This window comes from Suricata suricatta, chromosome 6 (genome assembly GCF_006229205.1).
Source record: "Suricata suricatta isolate VVHF042 chromosome 6, meerkat_22Aug2017_6uvM2_HiC, whole genome shotgun sequence".
Taxonomy (NCBI): domain Eukaryota; kingdom Metazoa; phylum Chordata; class Mammalia; order Carnivora; family Herpestidae; genus Suricata; species Suricata suricatta.
The window spans coordinates 111,886,568-111,899,455 of NC_043705.1; the positions used below are offsets into that span (position 1 = coordinate 111,886,568).

General features: G+C 47.4%; 1 protein-coding gene and 1 long non-coding RNA gene across 2 annotated transcripts; one reads left to right on the forward strand and one right to left on the reverse strand.

Moving 5' to 3' along the window:
- The first annotated feature begins 1,374 nt into the window (after positions 1–1,374).
- LOC115293837 lies at positions 1,375–3,141 on the forward strand. Its single transcript, XR_003909625.1, has 3 exons — positions 1,375–1,427; positions 1,823–1,934; positions 2,644–3,141. It is a non-coding gene; the product is annotated as an uncharacterized LOC115293837 (long non-coding RNA).
- ISL1 (ISL LIM homeobox 1) lies at positions 2,594–12,367 on the reverse strand. Its single transcript, XM_029941539.1, has 6 exons — positions 12,340–12,367; positions 11,314–11,503; positions 8,305–8,564; positions 6,202–6,488; positions 4,847–5,014; positions 2,594–2,790 (listed from the first exon to the last, which is right to left on the reverse strand). Exons 1-6 carry the CDS (start codon positions 12,365–12,367, stop codon positions 2,674–2,676), a joined length of 1,050 nt encoding a protein of 349 aa, XP_029797399.1. The 3' UTR covers positions 2,594–2,673.
- Positions 12,368–12,888: the final 521 nt, after the last annotated feature.

Consider the following 12,888-nt stretch of genomic DNA (forward strand, 5'->3'; position numbering starts at 1 on the left):
CGGGGGAAGAGAGCGCCAGGCAGATCTTTCCAGGAGAAGATCTATGTGAGATAAGACGTAACTCCTGTTTTTCTCCGTAGAAGACCACAAGCCATTATTACCGCCGTCCAAATTATTACCCCTCTGTGAAGAATTAGACACAACAATCAAAGTAATCAACGGGCATGTCTAATGCACTGTAACATTTTCAATGCAAAGTTTGTTTTCTCTCTGCCCCCACGTTAGAGACTGTAATTAACCCGTTATGTAGAACGATGCCAAACAAAAGCCTAATTGAGGCTCGTTTCCCCCGACTTGCGGCAGGTTTGGAGAGGGTGAAAGCGACTTGAGAGCCCGGGAGCCGCGGGGCTCACCCGGCCTCCAGCGGGGCCTCCGAGCTGCTCCCGGTCCGGGGGTCCCAAGGGGCACGCGCCACAAGACACAGGATCAGGGTACGTTAGCTCTCGTATTTATTAAGAATTGTCAGATATTTAAAACGCCATGGCACTCGCGCATACAAACGCATCCATTTTCTGAAGAGTCAAAGTATCATCCTGGGGGGAGGAAGGAAAGAGGGACAGGGTGCAGCCCCAGATCCTAACTCTATACCCGCCATCGAAGAAGCACCAAGAAGCCTGATTTTGGGCAGGGCCCTGTATCCATCCCTGGGGTCTGGCTCCCACTCGGGAACCCCGGCTACGTGCCGGGGAAGCGGGGAGCGTTGGAGCGCTCGAGCTCGGGGCTCCGAGCACCCCGGGGGCCTGCACAGCCCGCGCCCAGGCCCCATCCCGCACAAGGAGGCTCCCCAACCAAGCTGCCGCGGTTACCGCCCCCCCCCCTCGACTGGGCTGGACCGCCCTCCGCGGGTTGGGGCACTGGAGGTGGGGGAGGACGCGGGAAGGGGCGGGGTAGGAAACACGTTGGGGCTGGGGGAGAGACAGGAAAAGACCCACGCTGACCGGTCTGGGAATTGCTGAGAAAACTCTCTCCCCTCTCCGCCTGCTCTTCCAGCGCAAAGAAAGCCGCATTTCTCAATCGGCTGACAGCCGCCACCGGTAAAAAATGGTCATATCTCACTGACTAGGCAGAGAGGCGCTCTTTTAGCCAGCGCTTCTACTTGAAATATGGGTCATTTCAACAGTCCTAAGCAGGAGACTTTGGTATAAAGAACTTACTCCAGGAAAATAATATAGAGACTCGGAATCAAAACCCATTTTAAGCAGGACTTACTTTCTTTTGGGGGTGGGGTGGGGTGGGGTGGGGTGGGTCGGGTAAAAACGGGTAAGGAGGGGTGGGGAGTGGGTCTGAGGGCATCATCTCATTTTCAGAAAAGCAGTAACAGGATCAGAGCTGAGAACTAAAGGCTTCCAACCAATTTTGATTCAACTAGTAAAATGCAAACTGGCAAGTTCGACCTTAACTATTTGCAATAAAACATCACACCTATGGTATGTCAGTCTACCCCGTTCACATGCAGTCCTTAATTTCAGACATTTTAATGGCTTACTTGTAAACATATAAAAGAGGGACCCTGGATCATTGCATTTATTTATTTATCTATGCCAAACGTTTATTAGTGAAATAGTCCTGAAGATATAATTCTACATATGGCGCTTTGATTTCACATAATATTTAAGAAAAAAGACAAAACACATAGAATTAGACATATAATTCAAAGACCACGGTATAACCTTTATCTTTTTTTTTACTTCAGCAAACAAAAAATGTCAAATGACATGAAAAGTGGCAAGTCTTTCGACAATAAATAATAAATTACTTTATAATTTTTGCAATGCAAGAGCAAACAAAAAAAAGTTTCCTTTTTTTTCCTCTTTATTTCCAGAGAGAGAGAGAAAACAGTCATTTTAACCAATAACTATACACATCTTTGGGGGAAAAGTTCTTGGACAGACACAAGTCAAACACAATCCCGAGACGCTTGTGGCAAAATAGAGGTAACCTTGTTGCAATGCTTTATAAGTTGGTTTTTAAATTTGAATTCAAAAACCTTTAAAGTCGCTTCAGACTTCTTGATAGAGGATGGATCTCAAAAAAAAAGAAGAAGGAGGAGGAGGAGGAGGGGGGGGGGGAAGGGGCAAAAGTTAAAAAAGAAGCCAGCTACAGGACATGCTAAGAGACCCAGGATTTCAATTAACCCCTTGTTAAAGTCAACTAAAAACATCGCAAACCAACGCAGCTCCACCTTCCTGAAAGGACTCTTTCAGCCAAGGAGGCCAATTTTCTCTTCCTGCTCATTTGCTGGAGCTCCTGTTTGGCAAGGCAATGACCAATATAGAAACAGCACCATTCAGAATAGGATGGACTAGAAAATCTCTATTTCTGCTTTTCTCTAGATGTGCAGTGAAATGAAAATGCTTTTTTTGAGATCCTTGAATATAAATCCTCTACGTTTTAAAAACGTCTTTTTTTCAGTACTCCTAAGATCATTGGATAGCGTATGTTGGGTTTGGGTTTTGTTTGTTGTTTAATTCTAGTAAAATCCCATGATTGTCTTCACAGTGTTGCTACCATATCACCTTGTCATTAAAACAGACTTCGTGCATTTCATGGAGCATTCATTTCTCGATTCAGTTTTCATTGACTGGGTCGTTAAATACTTTTGTTTCGGAGTTCAACATTATACTTTCCCACTTTCTCCAACAGGGAAAAAAAATACATCTGAATGAATGTTCCTCATGCCTCAATAGGACTGGCTACCATGCTGTTAGGTGTATCTGGGAGCTGGGAGGACATCGACGCCACTTCACTGCCAGTGGAATTAGAGCCCGGTCCTCCTTCTGAAAAATTCACCTGCACAGAAGGTTGAGAAATAAATAAAGGAGGCTGCGATTGTATTCCTAAAAGGATATAAGCTTGTCCTATATGTCTATGCATGAAAACGTGGTTGTGTGTATAGAGACGTAGATAAAGATATCCACACAGATAACTGAATTTCAACAGTCATAAAGAAAGCCCTCAAAGAAAAGAACTTGAGGAGAAATCCTCTGGCTTTCCCATCTTTCAAGAGATCTCTGTTTTAACTGAAACTGAATTCCCAACATTATGTTGCATTAAATTATTTAAGAACAAATGTGTTTCCCACTGTAAAATGGCATCGCAACTCTACCATGCATGCTCGAAATAAAATTATCCTGCTGGCTACATGTTGCCCTGGGAGCAGGCGACTTCTCCGTCTCCAGGCATCAAAGCCTCTCTTCTTGAGTTGGAAAATCCATAACACACGCTCAGATCGCTCAGATCGTGTGACAGGAGATTCAGAGGAGGCTCCACAGAACAATGATTAACTCCTCAGAGGGTTCACAGCGTGGGCTTTCTTCCTTGTTGTTGGTCCTGATGCCTTTTGGCCTTTCTCTGTCTTTCTCTTTCTCTCTCTCTTTAAATCAGGCTCTTCCTTCCGAGAGGAGCCCCATATATTATAACGTCATCGCATTATAAATATCTGGCTCCTTCTTTTAAACCGAAAGTATTGTGTTGCTGTTGGAAACCTCCTTCTCCACTCAGTCCCCAACCCCCTCCCTCCTGCCTTGGCTTCCCTCCCACTGTTCTCATCTGACACGAAAGTTTTAGAAGGTACAAACACTTGGCTGCCCTGAACGCCCGCTTACCTGCCTTCTATGATCCAGGTTTTGCTTAAATAACACATAAGATTAACCTCACTTTAAAATAAGTTCTTTTTCCTAATTCCAGAGTCTACCTTCCTTTCTAACCTATTGAACTTTCCCACGGTGAGGTTAAGGGGCTTCTCCAATTTATCTAGCCTCTAGACTGGGCCACTTACAAATGTAAAGCTGGGCCAAGTCCTAGTAACCACTGCCTCTGGCCTATGACCTAACTGTTGCCACAGAGAAGGAAAATGTTCTCCAGGTAAATGTGAGGGTGAAAAGCTAACCTCGACTCGTTTTATTTTCAAAGAAAGGAACAAAGTTTTTAGAACTGATCTTGTTTTATAAAACAAGATTCTATAGGACTGTCGACTCTTAATAGAATAAGAAAATTATGTATGTATATACCATATCACAAAGTATATGTATTTAATAATCTTATTTATCTTGCTCCTCCAGCCTTTTGTAGGCATAAGGGGAGTTCATTTTCTCTTCTCTGGATGTGTAAAATGTATTAATGCGAAAACAGGTTTTCATGTGCTGTCTCTCTGACTGGTAGAATTCCTTCTTCTTTTGCTCTACATCCCCCAGAGTATGTGATTGTGTAAAATGTCTGAACTCATACACTTAAAACGCTAAAGCAGTCCTACATTTTAGATTAAGATGGTCCTAGAAAGGAATATGAGTAACAAAGCATCAATCATATCCTTAAATAACAACTCTTTACTGATATATTTGAAAACTACCCAGCCAAGTGCCTGCTGCCCATTGATAAACACATTGATTAGGGCTTACATCGGTTATTATTACAAACAGCTACATTTTGTCTTTAAATATACCATTCTCTAGGAGCTGAGGAGAGAATTTACTACTTGCTGATCAAAATGTCAAGGTGATCTCTCAAGTCTCTTCCAGCTCTAAAAGTCTGAGATGTGTGATTTTGCAACCCTGCATGCCTTCCCACACATGGCTAGTTTGTTTGATACCTTGAAGTTATCCCTCAAGAAGTCCCGGCTGATAGGAAATTCAACCTATATGGTCAAGTTATGAAGTCACAGAAAAGACTCACAAGAGGTTTGTTTTCCTTGAGTGCTTAGCTCCTCTTCACCAAGCCTCCTTTCTCTCTCTCTCCAACCCTGGGGCCAGGGAGGCACCCTCCCCCTGAATCCTTCCTGGTGTGACAGTTAAGCCAGAGTGTCTTTTTGTTGGAGATTCAGCCTCCGGACTCAAGAGCTGAGACTTACCAGTTGCTGAAAAGCAGGCTGATCTATGTCACTCTGCAAGGCGAAGTCACTCAGTACTTTCCAAGGCGGCTGGTAACTTTGCACCTCCACTGGGTTTGCCTGTAAGCCACCATCATGTCTCTCTGGACTGGCAGCCACCATGGGAGTTCCTGTCATCCCCTGGATATTCTGTGAATAGGCCCCCCCCAACCCCAACAAGTTAATGACCAAAATCCCTCCCTCCATTGTCTGCACAGGCTAAGCAAATAAACCCTGGTATTATCTTATCTATATAGTAGCTATTATTGACTCAGTTAATCTGCTGCATGTATGGATATTAGCCAGAGTTCAGTTTTGTTTTATTGCATTTTGTTTTTCTGCTTCTGTGGGCGGGACTAGGCAGTCGGCTTGGACCTTATTAAACTGAGTTCTAGTCTGACTTTCTCCTTTCCCTTTAAATTCAGGGCATATCCCAATCCCCCGCATCTGCCTTCACAGGCCATAGCATCATGAAAGCAGAAAGCTGAGGCAACAGAGGCCTCCCGGCAGCCTCCAGACATGCTGGTTTTCTGGGCAGTTTCGGTTAGATTTTCGGTTACATTTTCTACTGGCCGTTCTCTTCACAGCGCCAACCCCGACCCCCAAGGGTTTAGGTCTGGTGGCTATTGTGCTATTCCGCACTCACCAACGTGGAAAGTGCCCCCGCCCAGGCTTGGCTGGCCTGCCAAGTTTAATGACAGCAGGGGTTTTATGGCATTTAAAAATAGGGCTGAAGGGTAAAAAAAGAAAAAAGAAAAAAAGAAGCTCTTTAGTTTAACTCAATCAGGAGGCCTGCCGAGTGGGTGCTGGCATGGGCCTGGGAGGAGAGTAGATAATAATATCTCTGGAAGCCTGGGCTCGGCCTAGAGCAGAGGGTGTCCTGTTTTCACAGGTCACCTTGGGGGACCTTGCTGACCTGAAGGCATTGAGGGCATGCCCAGAGGGCTGCCTGGGTGACCCATCCACCTAACCTCTGAATTAGACAGGGAACCAAGGAACTGTCCCCCTCTGTCTGGTGCCTGAGGAACTGACAACCTGAAAGTTGGTAAAATGGAGCCAGGCCTTGCTGCCTCCTACCTATGAAGGGGTGACCGCATCCTTCCGCCTGCCTAGGGGCATGGTTGGAGGGCACAAGCCCATCCCGAGGGCCAGGGGTGGATGAGAAGCACTGGGCAGGTGGCCTGGGGCCAGTGGAGGTAAGGGGCTGTGGGCTCCTCCCACTCCAAGCGGGATGGAACCCACTAGAAGGCCAACCTGGGCAGCTGCCAAGCACTTCACATTCTTACTCTGCTCCCCTCCCCTCCAGCAAGTCCCCTATCGGCTCAAGGGCCACTCACGGTTTTGTCGTTGGGCTGCTGCTGCTGGAGCTGCTTCATCATGATGCTCCGCTTCTTGTCCTTGCACCTCTTGTTTTGAAACCAGACCCGGATCACGCGGGGGCTGAGGCCTGTCATCTCCACTAGTTGCTCCTTCATGAGTGCGTCTGGCCGGGGGTTGGCGGCGTAGCAGGTCCGCAAGGTGTGCAGCTGCTTCTCGTTCAGCACAGTCCGAACGCGGGTGGTCTTCTCGGGCTGCTTGTGGACGTGGGGCCGCAGGGCCGGCTGCCGGGCAGAGATGGGCTCCGCTGCGAGGCAAGGGGCACGGTGAGGTGAGTGCCTGCTGCTCGCCCTCCCCCCGTGCAACACCAGGACAATGCTTTGCAGCCTCCCTGGACAAAGCCAAAGAGGGGGAGGCCAAGGTAGAGACCACGGAAGCAAAAGGGAGAATAAAATCTGGCTTTCTAGTCTGAGGTCAATGCCGAGTAATTCAGGCCCAGAACACAGCCTCCGCCCTTGGTCTTGCCAACACAGCCTTAGGAATGGGGTGCACATCTCAGGGGTAGCACGTTCCAGCATTGTTTCTCTTTCTTTCTTGCCTTTCCTCACACCCGAACTGGGCCCAGGTTCAAGAGAAGCCCCACCTCTAGATTCGTGGGCAAAGGCCACTGAAGGCTCTAGGAAAGGGAACACCACGTTACACCCCAGCATCAGCCAGAGACACACCACCAGCCAAGAGGTCTCTAATGAAAGGCCGAAGAGAATTCTGCCAGAAAGCCTTGACCTTCAGTCCAGAGAGGGCAATCCTGTCAAGGGGCTAAAGAAATTCAGTATTTCCGCCATCACTCCAGTCCTTGATCTTTCTTACTACTAAATCTACCTGGCCTGTTCCTGAGATGGGCTGACTCCGTGCAAAGGAAAACCGAAACTGTAGAGCTGTCTACGCTCTAGATAAATGACAGCTGGGAAGTATTCTGCCTGCTGACTTCCTCCCTATATTTCCACTTCTTCTGTTTCCCCACAAGCAGAGCACAGGTTGCACAGGACAGAAATCTCCACTCCGGCTCTGCCTGTGTGCAAGCTAGGCACATATTCCCCAGAACAGAAGTCTTAGAGCCTCCGAAAAAGCAGCGTGGGAAGACCCGGGTTTCCTCAACATCAGTCGTTAGTGAGAACTGATACTTTAAAAATGCACCAGGTAGATCTATTCATGAGGTGAAGAAAGGCTGGGAAACACTGCCTTCTTAGGGTTGGAGTCCTCCTGGCCAACCTTGCTCTATTTCAACTTTCCTTCTTGGGGAAGGGCTCTCTGAAATGTTTGGCACAAATCCTGCACTTTCCAGGACCCCCGGGGTCAGGTCAAAACCTACTGGGTCAATTTAGTGTTACAGCAACAGGCCTGAAGATGAAATTCTCACCAAATCACAGAGAATGAATGGTTTAAAGTGGCAGGCTCCCTTTAAAAGTCAATTACTGCAGATTAGCTTGTTGACAGTTTTAAATCACAGCTCCTTGCAATGGCTTGCAGTTATTAAGCCTGTTATCTTTCCCCCTCCATTCTTTCACAAAAGTATAAAAATAAGTTTAAAAAATGTTTCAGAGTGTGGGCCAGCTGCAAGGGAAAAGTATCTGAGAGGCTGACTCAAGGCCACCTCGACTTCCCTTCATTGGGTTAAAGGAGGAAGCTTAGGGCCCAGAGCTCCACCCCTTTAATTAGGCTCCGGCAGGGAGAATACCTGGCGGGGAGCTGAAGCCCATTTTCGTTAAGCCACGGTTTGGAGGCCAAGGTGAACTGGAAGCCCTGTTTGGACGTGTGTGTACACGTATGCGCAAGTGGGGTACACGTATGTGTACCCTTATATAGACACACAGCTACGTAGGTGTGCTGGCAGGGGGGCAGGGGTGAGTCTGGGGAGACAGTGAAGGCACCGAACCTTGTGCACAAGAGCGAAGTGCAATGCACACTGCTCCCAGAACGCTTCCTTAACCTGCCTGCCGCGCAGCACCGCCACTGCCCTGTGGCTGCCGGGGTTGCTGAGGTCGGGAGCCGTCGCCGGCCGGGGCGGCGCTGGCCGAGCCCAGCACCGGCCTCCCCCAGCTGGCCTCCCGCCCGGCACGGAGTACCTGCCATTTGCAGCGGCCGCGCCGGGTGCAGGGGGCTGAGCGGATCGCCGGCGCCCAGGCTGGCCCTCTCCACCACGTCGTGGTCCGCACGGCAGAAGAGCCCGTCCTCCCGAAGCGCGAACTCGTCGCCGGGGATGAGCTGACGGCTGCAAGCCACGCAGCGGAAACACTCGATGTGGTACACCTTGGAGCGGGCGCGCATCACGAAGTCGTTCTTGCTGAAGCCGATGCTGCACTTGGCGCATTTGATCCCATACAACCTGCGCGGGGGGCCGGCGGGGGCGAGGAGAGAAACACAGAGCGGGTCACTTCCAGGGGGCATGGCCCCGGCCCCAAACTGCAGATGACCCCAGCCACAATGCCCTGGGACACTGAAATCAGCATCCGCCGACCAGCGGAGAATGGGAGGATAGAAATGATTAGGTTTCTCTCTTCTCCTTCTCACCCTCTTGTACCCCCCTTTCCTTTCCTATGAACCTCCACGTCTCTGTCCGTACCTACGAGTTCACAACAGCCGCAAAATTGTTTGATGTGTTTGAAACCCGGGCCTCTGTAACTCTTAGAGCTCTTGGCAGAAAGGAGTCCCAGGCAACTCTACTAGCCACTGGCCCCACACTTCGCCTTCCTATCCCCCAATTTCTGCTGCTACAAATGTCTCTAAAACGGCTACAAAGAGTCCTTCCAAGAGAAAAAGAGGTTAGGGGATGAGGCTGTCAGTGCACTCGCTTTGTAAATACACACAAATGCACAAGCAGAGTAGCAAAATGAAACCTCTGAGGGTTTCCAGATCCCCCTCTGCACAATAAGCACGTCGCAGTTTTTCTCCGAAGGATTTTTCCTCCGGCAACACTGTTAACAGAAGTTTTCCTCTTCCTTCTTTCTTTTATTAATCTTTGAAATCTGCCCGTGCTCCCTCAATCTTTTTCAAGTTCTTGAAGCATCTACTTCTATTTCAGTTTGCTTGAGAACCACGACCAGCCAGAAAAATGAAAAGACCCACTTCCAAGGTCTTTCTCGCTGCTGACCTTCCTCACAAGGTACAATCCTTGTAGGTTCCACCTAGGGGGCATTACCCTGGCCCCCTCTCCATGTATCGGTAGTAACAGAAGTGGGGGCATTCCTACCAACAGAGAATGGGCTGGAGGAAAAGATACATACATAGATACATGGGGGGGGGGGGCGGAACGTCACTCCACCAAGGGGAGAAAGGCATTAAGAAACCTAGTCTCCCTGTTCTACTTTTAAAAGGACAGGAGTTCAAAGGGACACACGCAGACGCAAGAGCGCTCGCACACACACACAACTGAGAGAGAGAGAGAGAGAGAGAGAGACGGAGAGAGAGAGAGAGAGAGAGAAGGAGGGAGGGAGGGAGGAAGGGAAAGGTACAAGCGATGGGCTCCTTTTAGAAATGTGTATGGTGAATTGGGTACAGGAAGGTCTGTAGGCAATTGAGCAAAACGCTATCTCCACAGGAGGACAGATAGTCCTAGAGGTGCGAAGTGAGCTCTGCCTCTGCAGAATCTTGAGCTCACACACTAATCAACTAAACAATGAAAACGGCTCATTTGTCAGAGGTTAGAAGGTAGATTCAAAAGTTTTTCCTCCCTCCGCCTACTCTATGTGAGATCTTCCATTTCATAGGATGAGGACTTTACCTTGCCTGTGACCAAACAATTTGGAAAATCCCTCCCCCTTCCTCCAGTTCTCCACTTCCCCTATTTCCTCCCACTCTCTCCTGCAGAGTATTAAAACCCCGCTAACAGCTCAGTTGTACCTCTTAAGATTATACTATTTCATGATTTTACAATAAGAAAAAGTGCTGGACACTAAGTGGACAGGTAAAAATTGTGACTGCATACTTAAATCTCGACTAAACTGTAATATAACTTCTCAGCTCCAGAATTTCTGTAACTTACAAAACCTAAAAACGTGTTAATAGCTACTGGAGAGTTTTTAAATATATATATAATACTTTGATATTATTTAACATAATAGTGAAGATGTTATCTCTTTCGTTTGTTATTAAAACAATAAAATTTTCTTTAGGAATTCTATTTGTTTCCTAAGGCAGAAAATGAAATTTGACGTGTATATATATGTATATACCCAGGTTAGAGACTATTTGAGATCTGTGAACATGAAGTTTAAGCACAGAATAAATTGGAAGAGAAAAAAAAAAGAAAACTCACAAAGTTTCTGTGTGGTTTTAGACTTGCCAGTATGGGCAATTCGCTCATTTTATCAGTTACCAGATTTTAATGTGAGAAAGGAAGCTGTTCAATTATCTAAATATACCAATTGTTCGGAGACAGATGATGGGCAATTTGATCTGCTCTAATTCATCAGCTCAGATAAGATAAGAAAGAAAAGATAGTCGGATGTCACCAAAGGGTTAATATTTAAAAAGATTAAATTTCCGGTCTTTTTGCACGGAATATTTGGGTTGGTTTTGAAATTTTCCAAGAAGGGACTCTTGACCTAAAAGCAAAAGGGGCAATATTTCTATTTGCACTTTCAAAGTGCACTTCTAAACATCCTTAGTTCAAACTTTTGAGTACTGCATTATTTCCACAGAATTTGTGAGTTACTAATAAAATACAGAACTATGAAAATAAATGAATAGGGAAAAACACCACATGTTACAATAAAAACCAACCTTTAAGAAAGAAAGTTTAGAAACCCCCAAGTTATCCATCTTTAAATTTCTGTTTGTTTTGGAAGGGGGAGGGTAAAAAATAATTTGAGCATCACAAATTCCAAGAGCAATTAAAGGAGCGTCACGATCACACAATATATAAAAGCCACTATTTAGTTGTGGGGTGTCCCCCGCAAATAGTGAAATAAACACAATAGTTTAATTTATGTAACACATTTCAAGGGCAACTTTTGCACACTGTACTCCACTAAGGCAAACTTCGAGAAAAGACAAAGCCACATCAAATTATAAAAAAGGAGTAGGGAGACGCGGGGAAATCTCACAAAATTCAGGAAGCAATATAAATGGCGTACCTGATATAATCTCTTTTGCAGTAGGTTTTCCCATCTCTAACAAAGCAGGTACAGCTCTCGTCCAAATACTGATTACACTCCGCACATTTCAAACATGCCGCATGCCATTCCAAATCCGGAGAAACCCTCAGAATATACTGATCGTGAATTTGATTGCCGCAACCAACACATAGGGAAATCAGACGCTTTTCTGAAATGAAAATAAATACATGATTGACTAACCGTTTACTTCCTACAGAGATAAACACACTTTTAGTGTCGTTCTCTTATAGGGCGTACTCTGGGAGTTTTCCCCCCCTTTCTTTCTTCTTCTTCTTTTTTTTCTTTTTAAGAGTATTGCACTTTGGGATGGTAATTGAAGTGTGCCATCAAAACCTTGACTCGTTTTTTAAAAAGGAGGTGGAATATATGTAAAATGCAGATTTGAATAGTCTACATTTGTAAGCCTAGCACGCAATCAAACCCGTTCATTTTGTATTTCTTTTTCCTCCCTCCTCCCTCGCTGCCATAATCATCGGGAAAGATTATGGATAAGTCAAGTCAAAGAAAAGGTTTTGACTAGAAGCGTTAAGTGAACGCTTATATTTTTCATGAAGCACGCTCTTAAATAGCACATAGGGCTGGATATTGTTAGGAAGAGCAGGCATCAATACAGTTGTCACTCGTTCCCCTTTGCAAGTCTAATGCTAATTCACATCTCCGGGTATTGTATGTACAGGCAGACCTTTGCAACAGAATAACCTTCTCGGAGAGCTCAACATTCCCGAGGAGGAAACCACCGCTAGCACCGGAGGGCTAGGGTTTGGGAGGGCACGCAGGCGAATTCAAACACAAGGTACGATCAGTCTCCCGAAGATCAGAACCGACAGCAAGCATGCAGGCGTGGCGGCAACAAGAAAAAAAGCCACCTTTTCTCTCTCTCCAGGCAATGACTCCAACTCTGAAGAGCTCTTGGCACCCGTGCCAGAGAGAGACCCGCGCACAAGAACAGCACACCGAGCCCCACAAGGTAAAATAGCCTCTTACTTTTTGGTGGATCTCCCATGTCTCCCATATCTGTAAGAGGGAGTAATGTCCACAGTGAAATGGTGGTTGTACAGTTGGTGAACAGCCCTCAGAGAGGATGCTGCAGCTGTGGCTAAGTGGGAAAGAGTGGCCCCCGGGGTTGCCAAGGCTGAGAGAGCCGCTGCCCGGCTGCGCCGCGCCCTCGCGGATCTGGGAGTCCAATTTACGCCGGCGGAGTTGGCGGAGCAGAGGCGCTGCGGCGGCGGCGGACTCGGCGCGGCTCGGGCACCTCTCTTCCTTATCTCTTACTCAAACTTCTCTGCTCCAACTCAGCTCCATCGCCATTGGTCTGACGCAGCGCGCGGGGACGTCAGGCGAGCGCCGCGCCCATTGGCTGCGGGGCGCGCGGCGCAGCTGTTCTGATTATCATATTTCAGCCTCGCCGCCACCGTGCGCCACTGCCCGCTCGGCGAGCCCGCGGGAGAGGATTAGGGCTCCCGAGGCGACTCGTCCCGGGCTCTGGCCGCTGTCTCCCGGAGCTCGGGCTGCCCGGCCGCTCCGGCTTCTGGC